The sequence below is a fragment of the Symphalangus syndactylus genome, chromosome 9, assembly GCF_028878055.3.
Source record: "Symphalangus syndactylus isolate Jambi chromosome 9, NHGRI_mSymSyn1-v2.1_pri, whole genome shotgun sequence".
Taxonomy (NCBI): Eukaryota; Metazoa; Chordata; class Mammalia; order Primates; family Hylobatidae; genus Symphalangus; species Symphalangus syndactylus.
The window spans coordinates 134,557,509-134,577,533 of NC_072431.2; the positions used below are offsets into that span (position 1 = coordinate 134,557,509).

Sequence of the window (20,025 nt, forward strand, 5' to 3'; positions counted from 1 at the left end):
ATATGACGGAAAATGATACTAGATGAAGTTTCATAATTTTACTAGTATATATAATTTGAAATCTGTTAACCAAGAAATGTTCAAAGCTTTGCTTCCTGGAGGACATGTGGAAGATATAAATTTCGCTTTATTCTTAGTTTTAATATTCTTTATAAATCAGTGTGACAACTGAAATAAAAGGACAGACTCCTAGAGTAGCTCTAAGGCCCTACTGTGAGATTCCCAGGGTAGATGTAACCAAGAACCTAAACTGGTTTAAAACAAAAGAATTTTTTTTTTCTCATGGTTCTGAATGCTGCAAGTTAAAATCCAGGTGTTGGCAGTGCCAATGTTGTTCTGAAACCTTTGGGGAGCATCTTCTTTTCTTCTTCCTAACTTCGCATGGATTGCTGCTGCTGTTTGGCATTCTTTGGTTGTAGCTGCAGCTCTTCAATGTTGTCCCTCTTGACACACGGTGCTCTCTGTTCCTTTATCTTCACATTATCTTTGTGTAAGGATATCCCTCCTACTGAATATAGGGCCCAGCTCTAGAGGGACCTCATCCTAACTAACTACATCTGTAGCCATGCTAGGGTCTGTAAAGGTCCCATTCTGAAATACAGGTATTTATGGTTTCAGTGGATCACTTCACGGACACAATTCAATGCATAACAGAGCCTGAGGAGAAATCCAGACAGGACAGTCAGGGCGGTGAAGAATACACTCATTTACCTCTCTTCCCTCCCTTGATACACAGAAATAAAAATAAACCATTCTTCTGAGAAGACATAGAGGCAAAATTTTCTCCTGGGACTACAAAATGGTACAGCCACCCCAGAAGATATTTTGGTGACTTTTTAAGAAAAACTAAACATGCAACCACCTTACAAACCAGAGATTATATTCTTGAATATTTTCCCAGAAATTTAAAATTAATATTTATGTAAATTCTGCACATGAATGTTTATATAGACTGATTTCTAATCGCCAAACACTGCAACTAAACAAAATGTTCTTTATGCATGTTAGTTACACAAACTGTGGTATATCCACGCCATTGAATAAGGTTCAACAATAAAAACAGCCAACTAGTGACAAGTGCATCAAGCCGCATGACTATCCAGAGATCAGGCTGAGTTTTTTCACTAACTCCAGAAAGTTACATGCTTATGATTTCATTTATAAAACATTCACAAAATGATAAAATTTAAAAATGGAAAATCTTTTTTTCAAAATTTAAGGACTGGGTTAGGGCGCAGGTTGGAAGTTGGTATGACTTTAAGGAATCCTTATGGTGGTGGAATAGATTTATATCATGACTATTCAACTGTCAATATCCTCATTTTGATATATGCTGTAGTTTCATAGCTGTTACATTTTGGCGAAACTGGAAAGGGTCTAGTAATTATTTATTACATTGGCATGTGTGAATCTGTAATTATCACAAAATTTAAAATTTAGTTTGTTAAAAATCAGAAACTTCAGTTTTAGAAGTTGTTAGGGATTAGATGTAAATTGTTTGCTGTTGTCAAGTCAGGCAAAACAGGAATTCACAGAAAATATGAAGTTGTTAGTAAAAAATTGGTCATGAAATTAAAGGAGTGGCAGATACGATCTTAAATCAAAATGAATTTCTCTAAGAACCTCTGACTGGATGAAGTGGAGACTGGAAGATGGTACAGATAGATGGCTATGAGCAAGAGAATTCAAAAAAGAGCTTCAGAACCTCAGACACCATCAGCTACGTGGGGTAAAGCCAGCGAGAGTGCTGTCTGAAATACTGATTCCAATCCAAAAGGATGAGGACAATGCCCAGCAAAGTTAATGCTAGAACAAGACAAACATGCTGCCCCAGAAGTAAAAGGCAGCTTCCCAGATCGAGCCTGTCCCTGGCCCATGTCCCTCATCCCTTCCTCTGCAAAGTTATAATTCAAGATGATATTTGGGTGGGGACACAGAGCCAAACCATATCAGCAGTATTAAGTAGGTACCCCTTAAGTAGGTAGAAAAAGAACAAGCCAGAAGAAGGAAGAAAAAAAAATGAAGACTACAATGGAGCTAAATAAAACAGAAGATAGGCAAATTCCTTGAACCCAGGAGCTGCCAAGATGGCGAAACAGAAACAGCTCCAGTCTGCAGCTCTTACCTAGAAGGATGAAAATGGAGAGTGAATTCTGCATTGTCAAATGAGGTACCAAGATTCTCTCACTGGGACTGGCTAGGTAGTTGGTGTGACCCACGGAGGGTGAGAAAAAGCACCATAGAGTGAGGGCCCACCTGGTAGCTGCATGGGGCAAAGGGAACTCCCTCCCCCAGCCATCTCGGGCAGTGATGGATTGTGCTACCCTACCTTGAAAACCACACTTTTCCCATGGATCAATGCAACCTGCAGATCAGGAGGTCCCCTTGTGAGTCCATGCCACGAGGGCCTTGGATCACAAGCACAAAGCTGTACAGACTCATAATGGTGGCTGGGGTGGGTGGCCACTAGAGCAGGCACTGAGACACAGGAATATTTGCATACTTCAGCTTTGGAAACTCCCACGATGCAGGAGATCCATCCACTCCCATGGGAAGGGAGCTGAAGCCAGGGAGCCAAGAGGTCTTGCTCCCACGGAACCCCACAAGCTAAAACCTACTGGCTTAGAATCCTCTCTGGCCAGCACGGCAGGCTAGAGACTGCCTAAAAAGACTGAGTTCCTGGGGGTGAGGGGGTGCTGCCATCACTATGGCTCCAGTCCACAGTTTTCCCATGCCACTGGTGCCAATGAGACTCAGCAGTCTGAATTGGGAGCAATTCCCCAGAGCACAGCACAGCAGCTGGGTCAGTTTGTAGCCAGACTGCTTCTTTAAGCAGGATCCTGATCCACTCCTCCTCACCAGGCAGGGGCCCCCGCTATGGGAATCTCAGCATCCCCAGCCAGGGGTTCATGGACAGAGCTCTGATATCCCTGAGAGGAGCCCCTGGTAGGAGAAGTGGCTGTGGTATTGTGGATCAGCGATCTTAGTCTTCTGCCTGCTGGTTCTGAAGAGTAAGGGCAGCCCAGACGAGGGGGATTCCCACCAGTGCAGCACACCCACCCTGCCAAGGGGCAGCTAGATTGCTTATTTAAGTGGGTCCCTAATCCTGGTCATCTTTTCAAAGAACCAACTTTAGTTTTGTTAAACTTTTCTATTGTTTTGCTAGCCTCTATTTTTAAAATTTTTTTTGTCAGACTTTTGTTATTTCCTTCTTTCTGCTAAGTTTGGGCTTATTTTGTTCTTCTAGTTCCTTGAAATACAATGTTAAATTGTTTATTTGAGATCTTTTTTGACGTAGGTGCTTATTACTATAAACTTCTCTCTCAGCACTGTGTTTGCTGCATACCATAAATTTTGGTATGTTGTGTTTCCATTCTGGAGTTTTTGAGATGGAGTCTCACTCTGTCACACGGGCTGGAGTGCAGTGATGCACTCTCAGCTCACTGCAACCTCCGCTTCCCAGGTTCAAGCCATTCTCCTGCCTCAGCCTCCTGAGCAGCAGGGATTACAGGTGCCTGCCACCACATCTGACTAATTTTTTGTATTTTTAGTAGAGACAGGGTTTCACCATGTTGGCCAGGCTGGTCTTGAGCTCTTGGCCTCAAGTGATCTACTCACCTCAGCCTCCCAAAGCGCTGGGATTACAGGCATGCGCCACTGAGCCCAGCCTGTCTCAAGATATTTTTAAAATTCCCTTTACATTTCTTCTTTGACCCATTGGTAGTTAGGGACATGTTATTTAATTTCCACATATTTGCGAGTTTTCAGAAGTTCCTCCCTTTATTCATTTCTACTTTCATTCCATTGTGGTCAGAAAAGATATCTGATATTATTTTATTCTCCTAAATTTATTAGGACTTGCTTTGTTGCATAACATATGATCTATTCTGGTGAATGTTCTCTGTGCATTTTAGAAGAATGTGTATTCTGTTGCTGTTGAATGGAATGTCTCATAAATATCTGTTATCTCCACTTGTTCTAAAGTATAGTTCAAGTCTCTTGATGAGTCTCTTGTAGGCAGTATATAGTTGAGTCTTGTTTTTTTATCCATTCAGCCCTGTGTTTTAATGAAAGAACATAATCCATTTACATTCAAAGTAGATATTGATGGGTTAGAATTTACTACTGCCATTTTGTTAATTGTTTAGTGGTCATTTTGTAGATCCTTTGTTCTTTTCTTTTTCTCTTGCTCTCTTTGTGATTAGATGATATCCTGTAGTGGTATGCTTTGATTTCTTCTTTTTTTATCTTTTATATATCTACTATAGGTTTTGCCTTGTGGTTACCATAAGGCTTACATTCATTTCAGTAGGATTAATATTTTCCTTTCTCAAAAACTTTACCTGATAAAGTTCTGACTAGGACTCATGGCCCACTATAGTTTGGACATAAGTTGTTTTTTTAAGGAAGGTGATTAAATTTTACTAATCTATATTACATCAACCATTTAAAAAATCCAATTGGCAGTTAATTTAACAGCATTCATGGATGCCACTGGGAAGCAGGGAAAAGATAGGGAAACGGAAAGTTAAGAAAAAGACGTACAGTCAGAAGACAGAAAAGAAAGGAAGAAAAAAATAAAATTGTATAGGGAAATGGTGAGATCACTGATAAGCTGGCCCCTGTGGCTTCAGCATCCTGAAGCTTATTCCTGAGACAGCCCCCGAATGCCCTCTTGTGGCCGATAGTACATGTTTCCACGCCAACACACTAATAACAGAACTTCATTTAAAATGATAAAGCTACCTATGCCGATTGCGCTTCGCTTCTCTGCCCCTTCCCTCCTAACTGAGCAAAATTATGTCACCTAAATGAGCATTTCGTGCTGCATGCTGTTATTCTTAAAAGGCAAATCCTCTAGGGGTCCCTGTCACAAGTTAATTTGGTAATAGACAATCCTCCACATTCTCTAACCGAAAGAACCAGATTTCCATCCCAGGTACCTCAAGACAGCATCCCTACTTCTTTTTTCTGGAGATTGAGGCTAAGGCCCATGCCTCCCTGGGAACCAGTAGGATTTTTCTGAAGAAGCTTTGAACCTGACTAAACGCACATGGCCATATGCAACACATAAACGTTTCACCATGTATTTGATTGCCAGCTAAATGCCAGACCCCGGGGTACAATGGAAAGCAAGAACAGACGCAGGCCCTTGCCTTCATGAAGTGGGGGTCTCAGCAAAGAGGTTACACGCCCACAAATGGAAACAGGTCGATTAACACCGTGAAAGAGATGAGAGGGGGTTTCTGTGAGGTAAACGAAGCTTCATTAACAACCTGGCAAACAAGAAAGGGAAACGCATTCCAGGTGGACGCAGCAACACCTTTTAACCTACGTTATCAGGTAACAGGGGTCCTGTGTTCTCACGCTTGGTGAGGAATCTCCCATTGAGGAAAGAAAGAAAAATGAATCAAATGGGGGGTGGCGGGGTAGTGAGGGGATTTCTGGCTTTCATTTTAGGAGCCAGGGCCTGCTACCTTCGACCACCTGAGACCCCTCAGCGGGCGGGAAAGCCTTGACGCAGCTGGCGCGCGCCTTCCCTTGACGTTCTGGAGACGCCCCCACGCGCTCGGAATTCCACAGGGTTTGTAAGCGCCGCTCGGCCTAGCGCAGGCGCAGACAGGGAGCAGGGTCCGGTCGACCGCCATTGCACAACGCGGAGGACTAGCCTGGGGTCACGGGGATGCCGCGGCTCCTCCGCTTGTGCCTGCCCTGGGTTGGATTCCTGCTGGTTCGGTTTTCCAGTCAACTGAGCGACATCAGCAGTGCCAGGAAGCTGTGCGGCAGGTACTTGGTGAAAGAAATAGAAAAACTCTGTGGCCATGCCAACTGGAGCCAGTTCCATTTCGAGGAGGAAACCCCTTTCGCACGGTTGATTGCCCAGGCCTCAGAGAAGGTAGAAGCCTTCAGCCCCTACCAGTTCGAAAGCCCGCAAACCGCTTTCCCGGCCCGGGGAAGAGGCACAAACCCAGGTAAAAATAGAAACCGAAGGCATGTTTGTTCACCTCTGTATATTTCTTATTCCTGCCTTTGCTCTGCCAGAAGGTGAGCTTCCCCAGGAAGTGGAATTTGTACCTAGTACACAGCTTTTTAAAAAATTGTAAAAAACAGTGTATTGAAAATATACAAAACTTCAATGAAGCGCTTTTTGTTTTTAACTTAGAGGAGATAAATGTACACTTGTAAGTCTACATATTTATGTAAGAATGTTGTTCCTTTCTGGAGTGCCCGTCATCTGGCAAACTCCTTTTTGTCCTTCAAAGCCCAACGTAGGTATCATTTTCCCTGTGACGTCATCATTGACGTTTTCATAGCCAATAGCTCCATTGTCCTTCCTGCCATAGTATCTAGCACGTAGTTCTATTTGACTGTCCTCACTGGCTACAGAATCAGCCCAACCTTGTAGAAGATAAAAATGCAGAGTACCTTGTTCAAAAAAGCAGGAAAGGGCCATGAAAATAAAGGTAGTAAAATATAAAACTGTTTTCCTTACTTGTCCGTATCCCCTGGTCACGTACCAGGAGATAGGCCTGGTCCATTCTCCTATCAGGCTTCATTTAAAAGTTTACGTACTTGTATTTCATTCACTTACAGTTTTAAAGGTAAATTTATTGAGAACAACAACGGAACATTTAAACCAAATGCAGGGTCTGTGTGACTACATAGGTTTCAGTCCCATGAAGTCAGCCCTATATACCATACTATATTATAGGGACTATTTCATGCATATTTTTGTCTGAAATGCCTAGCAGATGGCCTAGCACATAGCATGTGTTTAATATGTGCTGAATTTATACTTAGTGCTTTCAAGCGGTCTGCAGGAAGAATATTCTTGTTTCAGATTCACTGGTATCATCTTACTATGTTTTTACATTTTGTGACTAACATATTTTAGTCCCAGTATGATTTGTCATTTTAAAAGAAATTGCACTTTGTTTATAGTGTATCCATAGGAAGCAGATTACTGCCTTTTACAGTAATTAAGTTGATTTGATTTGGACAGATCTTGCAAAAGCGAGGATTTCTGAAATTAAGGAAATGAGTAAACTATCATGCCAAAAAGAGACCCTAACGTAGAGGACTGAAAAAAGTCAAACGGTGCACATTGTAGGCACTCATTAACTTTTTTGGAATGAATGAATAGACTTTATAAAATCACTGTTGCTGAGAGAATAAAAACTTTTAAAGACAGAAACCATGAGACTGATTCTTGCTCATTTTCACAGCGGCCATCAAACTAACCCACATACAAACCTCATCTTGTCCTTCTGTTATAATGGAGGAAGTGTCTCTCCCCAGTCTTCTACTTTTACTTTAGTTCAGTGACTCTCACGCTTTAATGTGTATATGAATCATTTGGGAGTCCTGTTAATTTACAGGCTCTGAGTTAGTAGGCCTGGGGTGGGGCCTGAGAGTTTTCGTTTTTAACTAGCTCCCAGGTGCTGCTAGTTGGTGGCCCACACTTTTGAATAACAAGGTCCAGTTTACTGTGTTTTTTTTTTTTTTTTAAACTCCTCTTTCTTATTCTTTTCTCCCAGGAGTGCAAGGAGAGCCTTCCCTTTCTGCTTTATGTTGGGTAGGCATTTCTCTCACATCAAATACTGTGCTCTCACTACCTGTGCTATAATACTATAGTCAAAATTTTATTTTTAGACCTCTAAGCTTGAGGCTGTTATTTAAAGAGAGGTTGGAATGCCTTTTCTCAACAAAGTGCTCTAAAGACAATTTTCTTAATAAAAATGTTCAACCTTAAAACTCAGCTTGTTAATGATCCCTTTGTTTTAAGTATTATTCACACTCCCCTGGAAGAATAAATGTCCTTAATAATGAGCAGGAAGCTGCAATGAAACAAGACTTGTAGAAAATAAAAATGTATCTGACAATATTTGAAAATTGTTATACCCACAAAACCTGCTACTATGGAAACTATGTAAAAGTTTGCTGAAGTGGAAATACTATGTAGCAGTAAAACCACAGTTGTATTGAAATATGTAGAGGAAGGAAAAATGGGTTAGGTTATCAATGTGAATTGTATTATAATTTTAAAAATTATTAATCTATAAGGGAAGATGACATTTATTCTGTCCTGTTAATTTCTAGGAAATAATTTAGAAGTTGCAGGGATGTATATGTTTCTAATATAGAATACATAATTATGCCATCATTTTTATATATGAATGTGGCTGGAAAGTTGATTACTTTTTATTTCACTTTTACCAGCAGGACAAGTTGTTGTGTTAGATCAAGTCAGTTGTCTGAAATTTTAATATCCTGATGATCTATTTGAGTCTGACACAGAAAAATATAATTTGCTACGCTGCTATTAAAAATGCTTTTTTTCAAAGCTACTTACACATAACTTGAATCTCTAATTGTGTGCTTCTTGTTAATGGACCCTGAAGGTAGAGGCAGTATCTCCAAGGCCTACCCCATAATGTGGCACCATGAAGTTGACATCATATTTCTAAATTATGACTATTGTGCTTCCCAGATATTAGTGCCAGGTGAAATCATTAATGTTTCAAAATCAGCTTTTCATAATCTGTAACCCCTGTTCCAGTTAGCTTAATCATATTCCCGTATTCTTTTGTCTTCATGTCACATATTCTTGTTTTTTTGTTTCTTTAGGTTTCAGATATCATCACAACTAGTCTGTAAAGGGCCCTTCTCTTTATATATTAGTTCAACAAAATTTGAGTACCTATCATGTGTTAGGCATTCTTCTTGGTGCTTGGGATGTTAGAGTAAACGGTGAAGGCTCCTACCCTCATGAAGCCTACAGAGTAGTAAAGATAGACAGTTAACATACGTAAATTATAATTTACAGAAGATGATTATCCTCAGCCCGTTTCTCCACTCCCATTCTCCTCCTCTCCTTGGCAATTGTTGTAATGTGTTTATTATATATTTTTTGTTTTTATAAGTTTTTGCAAATTATGCATTTTTTCGTGTGCATATGTTTTTAAGATGTATCTAAAAGGCATTTAAGATCTATATCTTATTGTTGCCATGTGAACTTTTACTCCATTGCTTCTAACTACTGCATAGTACTCATGTGCATTCCTCACATTTTAATGATTTATTCAGTTTTGAACACCTAACCTATATAGCCTTGAACTTCCTACCACTATAAATAACACTGCCATGAACATCATTGCATGTGTCCCCTTATGAACCTAGAAGTGTTTCTGGGATACACATCTAGAGTGGAATTGCTGTGTCATGAAGTATGTGTATGTTTAATTTGCCTGAGGAATGTCAGATTGCTCTTCAGAATGACTACACCAATGTAGAGTTGCACCACCAATCCTATGTCCTCATATCTATGTCAACAATTAGCATTATACAGTTATTAACTTTTACCAGTGTAATAGACGTAAAATGACACTATATTTCTATTTTAACTTGCTCTGGGTCTGAACATCTTTTCATATACATGTTAGCCTTTTGGATTTTCTCTTAAAATTTCCTGTTTATATATTTTGCCCAATTCTTGTTGGAATTGTTATCATTTTCCAATTGACTTGTAGGAGTTAATCAAATCTAGATACAATAATAACTAGTTGTTGGTTTTAGATGTCACAAATATGTTCTCCCATTTTGACATCTGTCTATTGGTGTTGCTTGACAGAAAGCCTTAACTTTTGTATAATTAGACAGTAAGTGTTTTGCCTTATGTATTAGAGGTCCTTTTCTGTCCTTCTGTTAACTTTTCAGTTTTACTTTTCACATTAAGTCCTTAATTATTAGGCTAATTTTTAGTTCTGGTCCAGCTATGAATATTACCTCAGTTTCTCAGTAAGTCTTTTTTTCTCTACATGGGGAGCTAGTTTTCTGAACTCTTTCTACTAATCAGTTATTTTTCTCACTAATTTGTGGGATAACCATTACTGATAAGTTTGAGCTTCCTATTTTATTTAATTGGTATTTATTTGACCTTTTGTCATTATTATTTTTGATACTGTGACTCTATAAGATGTCATTTATCTGGCAGGACAAGTCTTCAATGTTTATTTTTTCACTTAGGATTGACTAAGCTAAATCTTCAACCTTTATTCTTTCATATGTATTTAAAAGTTTGCTTATTGAATTTCTTTTTTAAAAATCCACATGGAATTTTATTTGGGATGTGTGGAATATTATCAGGGGAACCCGCCCCCAATATTTCATTGTAGGTTCTATTTTCCATAAGTGTCCACCGGCTGAGAAATAAAGAGAAGGAGTACAAAGAGAGCAATTTTACAGCTGGGCTGCTGGGAGTGACGTCACATATCGATAGGACTCTGATGCCCGCCGGAGCCTCAAACCAGCAAGTTTTTTATTAAGAGTTTCAAAAGGGGAGGGGGTGTAAGAACAGAGAGTAGATCACATGCTTCAAAGTGCAAAGAGCAGAACTACTAATAAGGGTCTAACAAAGATGACATGCTTCTGAGGGAACAGGACAAATGGCAAAAGCAGAACTACTGATAAGGGTCCAATAAAGTTCACAAGGGAAAGGGCAAAAGCAGAACTACTGATAAAGGTTTATGTTCAGTGGTGCACATATTGTCTTGATAAACATCTTAAATAACAGAAAACAGAGTTCGAGAGCAGAGAACCAGTCTGACCACAAATTTACCAGGGTGGAGTTTTTCCCCACCCTAGTAAGCCTGAGGGTACTGCTGGAGACCAGGGCGTATATCAGTCCTTATCTCAACTGCATAAAACAGACATTACCAGAGTGGCTGTTTATAGACCTCCCCCCAGTAATGCATTCCTTTCCCAGGGTATTAATACTAATATTCCTTACTAGGAAAAAGAATTTAGTGATATCTTCCCTACTTGCACATCCGTTTATAGGCTGTCTGCAAGAAGAAAAATATGGCTCTTTTTGCCCAACCCTGCAGACAGTCAGACCTTATGGTCCTCCCTTGTTCCCTAAAAATTGCTGTTATTCTGTTCTTTTTCTAGGTGCTCTGATTTCATATTGTTCAAACACACATGTGTTACACTCAATTTGTACAGTTAACACAATTATCACAGTGGTCCTGAGGTGACATACATCCTCAGCTTACAAAGATAACAGGATTAAGAGATTAAAGACAGGCATAAGAAATTATAAAAGTATTAGTTGGGAACTGATAAATGTCCATATTATAATGAAATCTTCACAATTTATGTTCGTCTGCCATGGCTCCAGCCGGTCCCTCCATTCGGGGTCCTTGACTTCCCACAACAGAATATATGCACTAATTTGAAGAGGATTGACTTCTTTTTTTTCCTTCACCTTTTAAGTTCAGGGGTACATGTGCAAGATGTGTAGGTTTGTTACATAGGTAAATGTGTGTCATGGTGGTTTGCCGCACAGATCATCCTATCACCTAGATATTAAGCCCAACATCCATTAGCTATTCCTCCTGATACTGTCCCTTCCCCCAGGGACCCTGTCTGGCAGGCCCCAGTGTGTGTTTTCCCCCACATGTGTCCATGTGTTCTCATCATTCAGTTCACACTTAGAAGTGAGAACATGTGGTGTTTGGTTTCCATTGCTGTGTTAGTTTGCTGAGAATGATGGTTTCCAACGCCATCCATGTCCCTGCAAAGGACATGATCTCATTCTTTTTTATAGCTGCATAGTATTCCATGGTGTGTATGCACCAAGTTTTCTATATCCAGTTTATCATTGGTGGACATTTAGGTTGATTCCATGTCTTTGCTATTGTGAATAGTGCTGCAATGAACATCTGCTTGCATGTATCTTTATAACAGAGTGATTTACATTCCTTTGGGTATATACCCAGTAATGGATTCCTGGGTCAAATGGTATTTCTGCCTCTAGGTCTTTGAGAAATCACCACACTGTCTTCCACAATGATTGAGCCCCACCAACAGTGTAAAAGTGTTCCGTTTTCTCCACAACCTTGCCAGCATCTGTTGTTTTTTAACTTTAATAATAGCCATTCTGACTGGCATGAGATGGTATCTCATTGTAATCTTGGTTTGCATTTCTCTAATGATCAGTGATGTTGAGCTATTTTTTATGTTTGTTGGCCACATATATGTCTTCTTTTGAGAACTCTCTGTTCATGTCCTTTGCCCACTTTTTAATGGGGTTGTTTTTTTTCTTGTAAATTTGTTTAAGTTACTTACAGATGCTGGATATAGACGGATAGATTGCAGAAATTTTCTCCCATTCTGTAGGTTGTCTGTTCACTCTCATGATTTTTTTTTTTTTTTTTTTTTGCTGTGCAGAAGCCCTTTAGTTTAATTAAATCCCATTTGTCAATTTTTCATTTTGTTGCAATTGCTTTTGGTGTTTTTGTTTTGAAATCTTTGCCTGTGCCTGTGTCTTGAATGCTGTTGCCTAGATTTTCTTCTAAGGTTTTTATGGTTTTGGGTTTTACATAAGTCTTTAATCCATCTTGAGTTAATTTTTGTGTAGAGTGTAAGGAAGGGGTCTGGTTTCAATTTTGAGCCTACAGCTAGCCAATTCTTCCAGCACCTTTTGATAAATAGAGAATTCTTCCCTCATTGCTTGTTTTTGTCAGGTTTGTCCAAGATCGTATGGTTGTAGGTGTGTGGTGTGTGGTTTTATTTGAGTCCTCTATTCTGTTCCATTGGTCTATGTATCTGTTCTTGTACCAGTACCAAGCTGTTGTGGTTACTGTAGCCTTGTAGTATAGTGTCAAGTTGGGTAGTGTGATGCAGAAAACCACAGAGATGGTGGCTGCCTCTCCCCACAGGAGTTTTGACCCAGAGTGAGATCAGAGCTCTGTCTGTGTAACCCTGGCTGGAGTGGCTGAAGCCTCCACATGGAGGTCCTGCCCAGTGAAGAGTAATGGATCAGTGTCCTGCTTAAAGAAGCAGTCTGGCCACAATCTTCTAAAGCAGCTGTACTGCCTTCTGGGAAACCCTTTCTAATGCCAACCGGCAGGCTGCAACAGCTGAGTAAAGGGAATCGTAGAGATGGCAGCAGCCCCTCCTCCCCAGGAGCTTAGTCCTAGGGAGAGATCACTGCTCTGTCCCTGTAACCCTGGCTGGAGTGGCTGAAGCCCCTACAAGGAGGTCTCACCCAGGGAGGAGGAATGGATTGGGGTCCCACTTAAAGCAGCAGTCTGAGCGTAGTGGCTCATGCCTGGAATCCTGGCACTTTGGGAGGCCAAGGCGGGCGGATCACTTGACATCAGAAGTTCGAGACCAGCTTGGCCAACATGGCAAACCCTGTCTCTACTAAAAATACAAAAATTAGCTAGTCATGGTGGCACATGCCTGTAATCCCAGCCACTCAGGAGGCTGAGGCAGGAGAATCGCTTGAACCTGGGAGGTGGAGGTTACAGTGAGCCAAGATCACGCCACTGTACTCCAGCCTGGGTGACAGAGCAAGGGTCCATCTCGAAAAAGAAAAAGAAGAAAAAAAAAAGCAGTCTGGCCACAGTCTGGCACAGCAGCTGTGCTGTGTTGTGGGGTACCTTCCTCCTCCGGACTGTTTGGATTCTCCAAAGCCGGGAGGTTGGAAGGGCTGAGTTGACCTTTCCCAGAGATGGTGGCTGCCCCTCCTCTCAGGAACTCTGTCCCGTTTCAGGTGGACTCCAGCTTTTGCCTTGGCTGGCTGGAATTCCAAATCAGGTCTTAACTTGTGAGGTGCTGTGGAAGTGGGACGTGCAGAACAACTGCTTGGCTCCCTGGATTCAGCCCCCTTCCTTGGGATAAGCACTGTCATATATCCCACCTTGCCAGGATCCTGGGGCCAGACTCTGTAGAACTCCCGGGTCTCATTGTATGCCTGAGCGTCTGCTCTGCTGAGACTCCATACAGCTCTGTGTATCACACCCAAGGCCCTAGTGGCATGGGCTCACAATAGGATCTCCTGATCTGCAAAGATCCGGGATCAAAGATGGGGTTTCCTGATCTGGGTTTCAGAGATCTCTGGGGGAAATGTGATTTCCAGGGCGGGGTGGCACAATCACTCACCACTTTCTTTGGCTGAGGGTGAGAGTCCTTTGGCTCCCTGCTGTTCTTTGGTGGGCCATTCATTGCTCCACCCTGCATTTCTTCATTCTCTCTGGGTCAAGTCATTTGCCTAGTCAGTCCCAGTGTGAGAACCTGGATATTTCAGTTGAAGGTGCTGAATTCACTCTTTAATTCCTCTCCCTGAGTGCCATGGATCACAGCTGCATCTAATTGGCCATCTTGTGCACCCAACTCCCCACCATTGACCTCTTTATTACATAGTCATCCTAATCAAAGTCATGAAATTACTTATATTCTATTCTTATGATTTTGAAGTTTTCTTTATGGAAACTTTTACTGTATCATTGGTTAAGTTCATGCTTAATACTTTTTTTCTTTAGCTATTAAAAATACCTGTGAATTATATTTACTAGTTAGTGACATGGCTAGAGAAATGCAACTTACTTTTATAGGTTGATCTTTATCCAGCAACCATGCTGAACTATCTTCATAGTTCTAATAGTTTGTTGATTCTATAGGTTTTTTATCATTTGAAAATTATGGTTATATCAATTTCTTTCTAAACTTATACCATTACTTTTTGCTTTAATTTCTTGTTTTGTTCCCAAGCTTAAAGGGCATGCATTTATTTATTTTTTATTATTATTTATTATTATTATGCTTTAAGTTTTAGGGTACATGTGCACAATGTGCAGGTTTGTTACATATGTATCCATGTGCCATGTTGGTGTGCTGCACCCATTAACTCGTCATTTAGCATTAGGTATACCTCCTAATGCTGTCCCTCCCCCCTCCCCCCACCTCACAACAGTCCCCGGTGTGTGATGTTCCCCTTCCTGTGTCCACGTGTTCTCATTGTTCAATTCCCACCTATGAGTGAGAACATGCGGTGTTTGGTTTTTTGTCCTTGCGATAGTTTGCTGAGAATGATGGTTTCCAGTTTCATCCATGTCCCTACAAAGGACATGAACTCATCATTTTTTATGGCTGCATAGTGTTCCATGGTGTATATGTGCCACATTTTCTTAATCCAGTCTATTGTTGTTGGATATTTGGGTTGGTTCCAAGTCTTTGCTGTTGTGAATACTGCCGCAATAAACATATGTGTGCATGTGTCTTCATAGCAGCATGATTTATAATCCTTTGGGTATATCCCCAGTAATGGGATGGCTGGGTCAAATGGCATTTCTAGTTCTAGATCCCTGAGGAATGGCCACACTGACTTCCACAATGGTTGAACTAGTTTACAGTCCCACCAACAGTGTAAAAGTGTTCCTATTTCTCCACATCCTCTCCAGCACCTGTTGTTTCCTGACTTTTTAATGATCGCCATTCTAACTGGTGTGATATGGTATCTCACTGTGGTTTTGATTTGCATTTCTCTGATGGCCAGTGATGATGAGCATTTTTTCATGTGTTTTTTGGCTGCATAAATGTCTTCTTTTGAGAAGTGTCTGTTCATGTCCTTCTCCCACTTTTTGATGGGGTTGTTTGTTTTTTTCTTGTAAATTTGTTTGAGTTCATTGTAGATTCTGGATATTAGCCCTTTGTCAGATGAGTAGGTTGTGAAAATTTTCTCCCATTCTGTAGGTTGCCTGTTCACACTGATGGTAGTTTCTTTTGCTGTACAGAAGCTCTTTAGTTTAATTAGATCCCATTTGTCAATTTTGGCTTTTGTTGCCGTTGCTTTTGATGTTTTAGACATGAAGTCCTTGCCCATGCTTATGTCCTGAATGGTATTGCCTAGGTTTTCTTCTAGGGTTTTAATGGTTTTAGGTCTAACATGTAAGTCTTTAATCCATCTTGAATTAATTTTTGTACAAGGTGTAAGGAAGAGATCCAGTTTCAGCTTTCTACATATGGCTAGCCAGTTTTCCCAGCACCATTTATTAAATAGGGAATCCTTTCCCCATTGCTTGTTTTTGTCGGATTTGTCAAAGATCAGATAGTTGTAGATACATGGCATTATTTCTGAGGGCTCTGTTCTGTTCCATTGATCTATGTCTCTGTTGTGGTACCAGTACCATGCTGTTTTGGTTACTGTAGCCTTGTAGTATAGTTTGAAGTCAGGTAGCGTGATGCCTCCGGCTTTGTTCTTTTGGCTTAGGATTGACTTGGCAATGCGGGCCCTTTTTTGGTTCCATATGAACTTTAAAGTAGTTTTTTCCAAGTCTGTGAAGAAAGTCATTGGTAGCTTGATGGGGATGGCATTGAATCTATAAATTACCTTGGACAGTATGGCCATTTACATGATACCGATTCCTCCAACCCATGAGCATGGAATGTTCTTCCATTTGTTTGTATCCTCTTTTATTTCATTGAGCAGTGGTTTGTAGTTCTCCTTGAAGAGGTCCTTCACATCCCTTGTAAGTTGGATTCCTAGGTATTTTATTCTCTTTGAAGCAATTGTGAATGGGAGTTCACTCATGATTTGGCTCTCTGTCTGTGATTGGTGTACAAGAATGCTTGTGATTTTTGTACATTGATTTTGTATCCTGAGACTTTGCTGAAGTTGCTTATCAGCTTGAGGAGATTTTGGGCTGAGACAGTGGAGTTTTCTAGATATACAATCATGTCATCTGCAAACAGAGACAGTTTGACTTCCTCTTTGCCTAATTGAATACCCTTTATTTCCTTCTCCTGCCTGATTGCCCTGGCCAGAACTTCCAACACTATGTTGAATAGGAGTGGTGAGAGAGGGCATCCCTGTCTTGTGCCAGTTTTCAAAGGGAATGCTTCCAGTTTTTGCCCATTCAATATGATATTGGCTGTCGGTTTGTCATAGATAGCTCTTATTATTTTGAGATATGACCCATGAATACCTAATTTATTGAGAGTTTTTAGCATGAAGTGTTGTTGAATTTTGTCAAAGGCCTTTTCTGCATCTATTGAGATAATCATGTGGCTTTTGTCTTTGGTTCTGTTTATAGGCTGGATTACATTTATTGATTTGCATATGTTGAACCAGCCTTGCATCCCAGGGATGAAGCTCACTTGATCATGGTGGATAAGCTTTTTGATGTGCTGCTGGATTCGGTTTGCCAGTATTTTATTGAGGATTTTTGCATCAATGTTCATCAAGGATATTGGTCTGAAATTCCCTTTTTTGCTTGTGTCTCTGCCAGGCTTTGGTATCAGAATGATGCTGGCCTCATAAAATGTGTTAGGGAGGATTCCCTCTTTTTCTATTGATTGGAATAGTTTCAGAAGGAATGGTACCAGCTCCTCCTTGTACCTCTGGTAGAATTCAGCTGTGAATCCATCAGGTCCTGGACTCTTTTTGGTTGATAAGCTATTGATTATTGCCACAATTTCAGAGCCTGTTATTGGCCTGTTCAGAGATTCAACTTCTTCCCGGTTTGGTCTTGGGAGGGTGTATTTGTCGAGGAATTTATCCATTTCTTCTAGATTTTCTAGTTTATTTGCATAAAGGTGCATGCATTTAAATATTTCCATTAGGTATGATGTTTGTAGGTTTATGCTATATAATCTTCGCTGAGGTAAGGAAGCTTGCTAAGAGATTTTTTTTAATCATTGTAAATAGGGCTGAACTTTATTAAGGTCTTCTTTTGGCATACTTTTGCTTAGTTTTATGATTTTTTCTTTTATTAAGCAAATACTCATTGGGTACCTACTAAGCATCCAGGCACAATTTTAGAATCTTGGGAATATGTCAGTGGACAAAAGAGAGAAAGATCGAAGGCTTTATGGAGCTTTGTTAAGTAATAAATGTAATAAGTAAATATTAGAAGGTAGTAAGAGCTACAGAAAAATGAAAAATAAAACAGGATAAGGGAGATAAACAGAGCAAGGAGTTGAAAGCTGGGGTATAGTATTAAACAGTGTGATAAGGGTAGACCAATTATTGAAAAGGTGAGATTTGAAAAGAAGTGGTAAGGGAATTATCCAAGTGGATAACTGGAGAAAGGGCATTTATGCAGAGGAAATAGTGGAGCAGAGGCCCTTCTGCGTGATGTATACAGGGAATAGCAAAGAGGCCAAGTGTGATTGGAGCAGAGAAAATGAGGAAAGTAGTACAATATAAGGTAGGAGAGGTAATAGGCAGACATGATAAAATAGGTATTTTAGGCCAGTAATCCCCAACCTTTTTGGTACCAGGGACCAGTTTCATGGAAGACAATTTTTCCTTGGACCACGGAGGGGAATGATTTTCAGATGATCCAAGCACATTACATTTATTGTGAACTTTATTTCTATTACTATTACATGGTAATGTATAATGAAATAATGATACAACTTACCATAATATAGAATTAGTGGGAGCCCTGAGCTTGTTTTCCTGAAACCAGATGGTCCCATCTGGGGGTGATGGGAGACAGTGATAGATCATCAGGCATTAGATTCTCATAAGGAGCATGCAACCTAGATCCCTGGCATGCGCAGTTCACAATAGGGTTCACACTCCTATAAGAATCTAATGCTGTCCCTGATCTGACAGGAGGTGGAGCTCAGGTGGTAATGCGAGCAATGGGGAGCAGCTGAAATATAGATGAAACTTTGCTCACCTGTCTGCCCTCTGCTCACCTCCTGCCATGTGGCCTGGTTCCTAACAGGCCATAGACCAGTTAAGTCCCCAGGGGTTGGGGACCCCCTGTTTTAGATCATTTTAAAGACTTTGTTTTGGGGTGATGCAAGGAGTCATTAAGATTTTTGAGCAGAGAAGTGACATAATTGACATTTTAAATGGATCACTCTGGCTACTGTGTTGAGAATAGACTATAGAAAGGCAAGAGTAGAAACAGAGAGGCCTGTTAGGGAGGGTCTTAGATGAGGATGATAGAAGTGAAGACAGTGAAAACTGTTAAATTCTAGTTATACATGGGCCATACTTGATGTGAGATATGAGGAAGAGAAATCAAGAATGTCTCCATGGCCAGACGCGATAGCGCACGCCTGTAATCCCAGCACTTTGGGAGGCCGAGGTGGGTGGATCATGAGTCAGGAGATCAAGACCATCCTGGCTAACACGGTGAAACCCTGTCTCTACTAAAAAATAGAAAAAATTAGCTGAGCATGGTGGTGGGTGCCTGTAGTCCCAGCTACTCGGGAGACTGAGGCAGGAGAATGGTGTGAACCTGGGAGGCGGAGCTTGCAGTGAGCCGAGATAATGCCACGGCACTCCAGCCTGGGTGACAGAGTGAGACTCTGTCTCAAAAAAAAAAAAAAAAAAAAAAAAGAATGACTCCAAAACGTTGTTGATTCTAAAGTTTTGTATGTGGACCACCTGGAAGGATGGGATTGTCATAAATGAGATAAGAAAGGCCTCAAAGTGGAACAGGTTTGGAAGACAGTATCAGTAGTTCAGTTTTGGACGTGTTGAATTTCGTGGAGTTTTAAACAATGTTGAGTTTGAAACATTAATGTGGAGATATTGAGTAGGAAGTAAGGTATATAAATCTGGAGTTTGAAAGAGTAATCTTGTTTGCAGATAGAAGTTCAAGAGTCATAGGTAGATACATAATTTTTTGAACTGTAAGACTAGAGGAGATCACCAGAATAGTAAGTATATATAGAAAATAGTACTAAGAACTGAGTCCTCAGAAACACCAACAATAAAAAGTTGGGGAGTGAGAACTTGTAAAGGAAACAGAAAAGGGACAACTACTTAGGTTGGAAGAAAAGAGTGTGATATCGTGGAAACCAAATGATGAAAGTATGTCAGGAAGAGGTGTATTTGATAAATCAGTTAAGATGTGAATGGCTGTTGAATTTAGCAATATGTTTGTGACCTTCATAAGAGAAGTTTCAGTAGAGTGTTGAAACGCAAGTCTGATTAGAGTGGGTTTAAGACAGTGAGAGAAGAGGAACAAGTTAGTAAATATAGAAAACTCTATGAAAGAGTTTTGTTACAGAAAAGAGAAAATAAATACAACAGTAGCTGGCAGGGTAAGTGGGGCCAAAAGAAAGGTGTTTGGGTTTGTGTGTGTGTTTGTTTTTATAAGTGGGAGAAGTAAGTTTTCTGATAAGAGTGGTTCAATAGAAGTTAAAAACTGATGAAGAATACGGAGAAGGATTGCTGGAGTAGTGTCCTAGGGTAGGCAAGAGGAGATGAGA

General features: G+C 40.5%; 1 protein-coding gene across 3 annotated transcripts in view; it reads left to right on the plus strand.

Annotated features, from left to right (window-relative positions):
- Positions 1-5,232: 5,232 nt before the first annotated feature.
- Positions 5,233-20,025, plus strand: part of INSL6 (insulin like 6) — a 113,329-nt gene continuing 98,536 nt past the window's right edge. For 2 of the 3 annotated variants that reach the window (XM_055294321.2, XM_055294320.2), the window contains exons 1-2: positions 5,233-5,343; positions 5,461-5,972. In XM_055294321.2, coding sequence (XP_055150296.1) covers positions 5,684-5,972 — 289 coding nt within the window. In that variant the 5' untranslated portion in view covers positions 5,233-5,343; positions 5,461-5,683. Of the gene's footprint in view, positions 5,344-5,460; positions 5,973-6,942; positions 7,042-20,025 lie in introns of those variants that run through there. The other variant, XM_063609210.1, reaches the window with a different exon arrangement.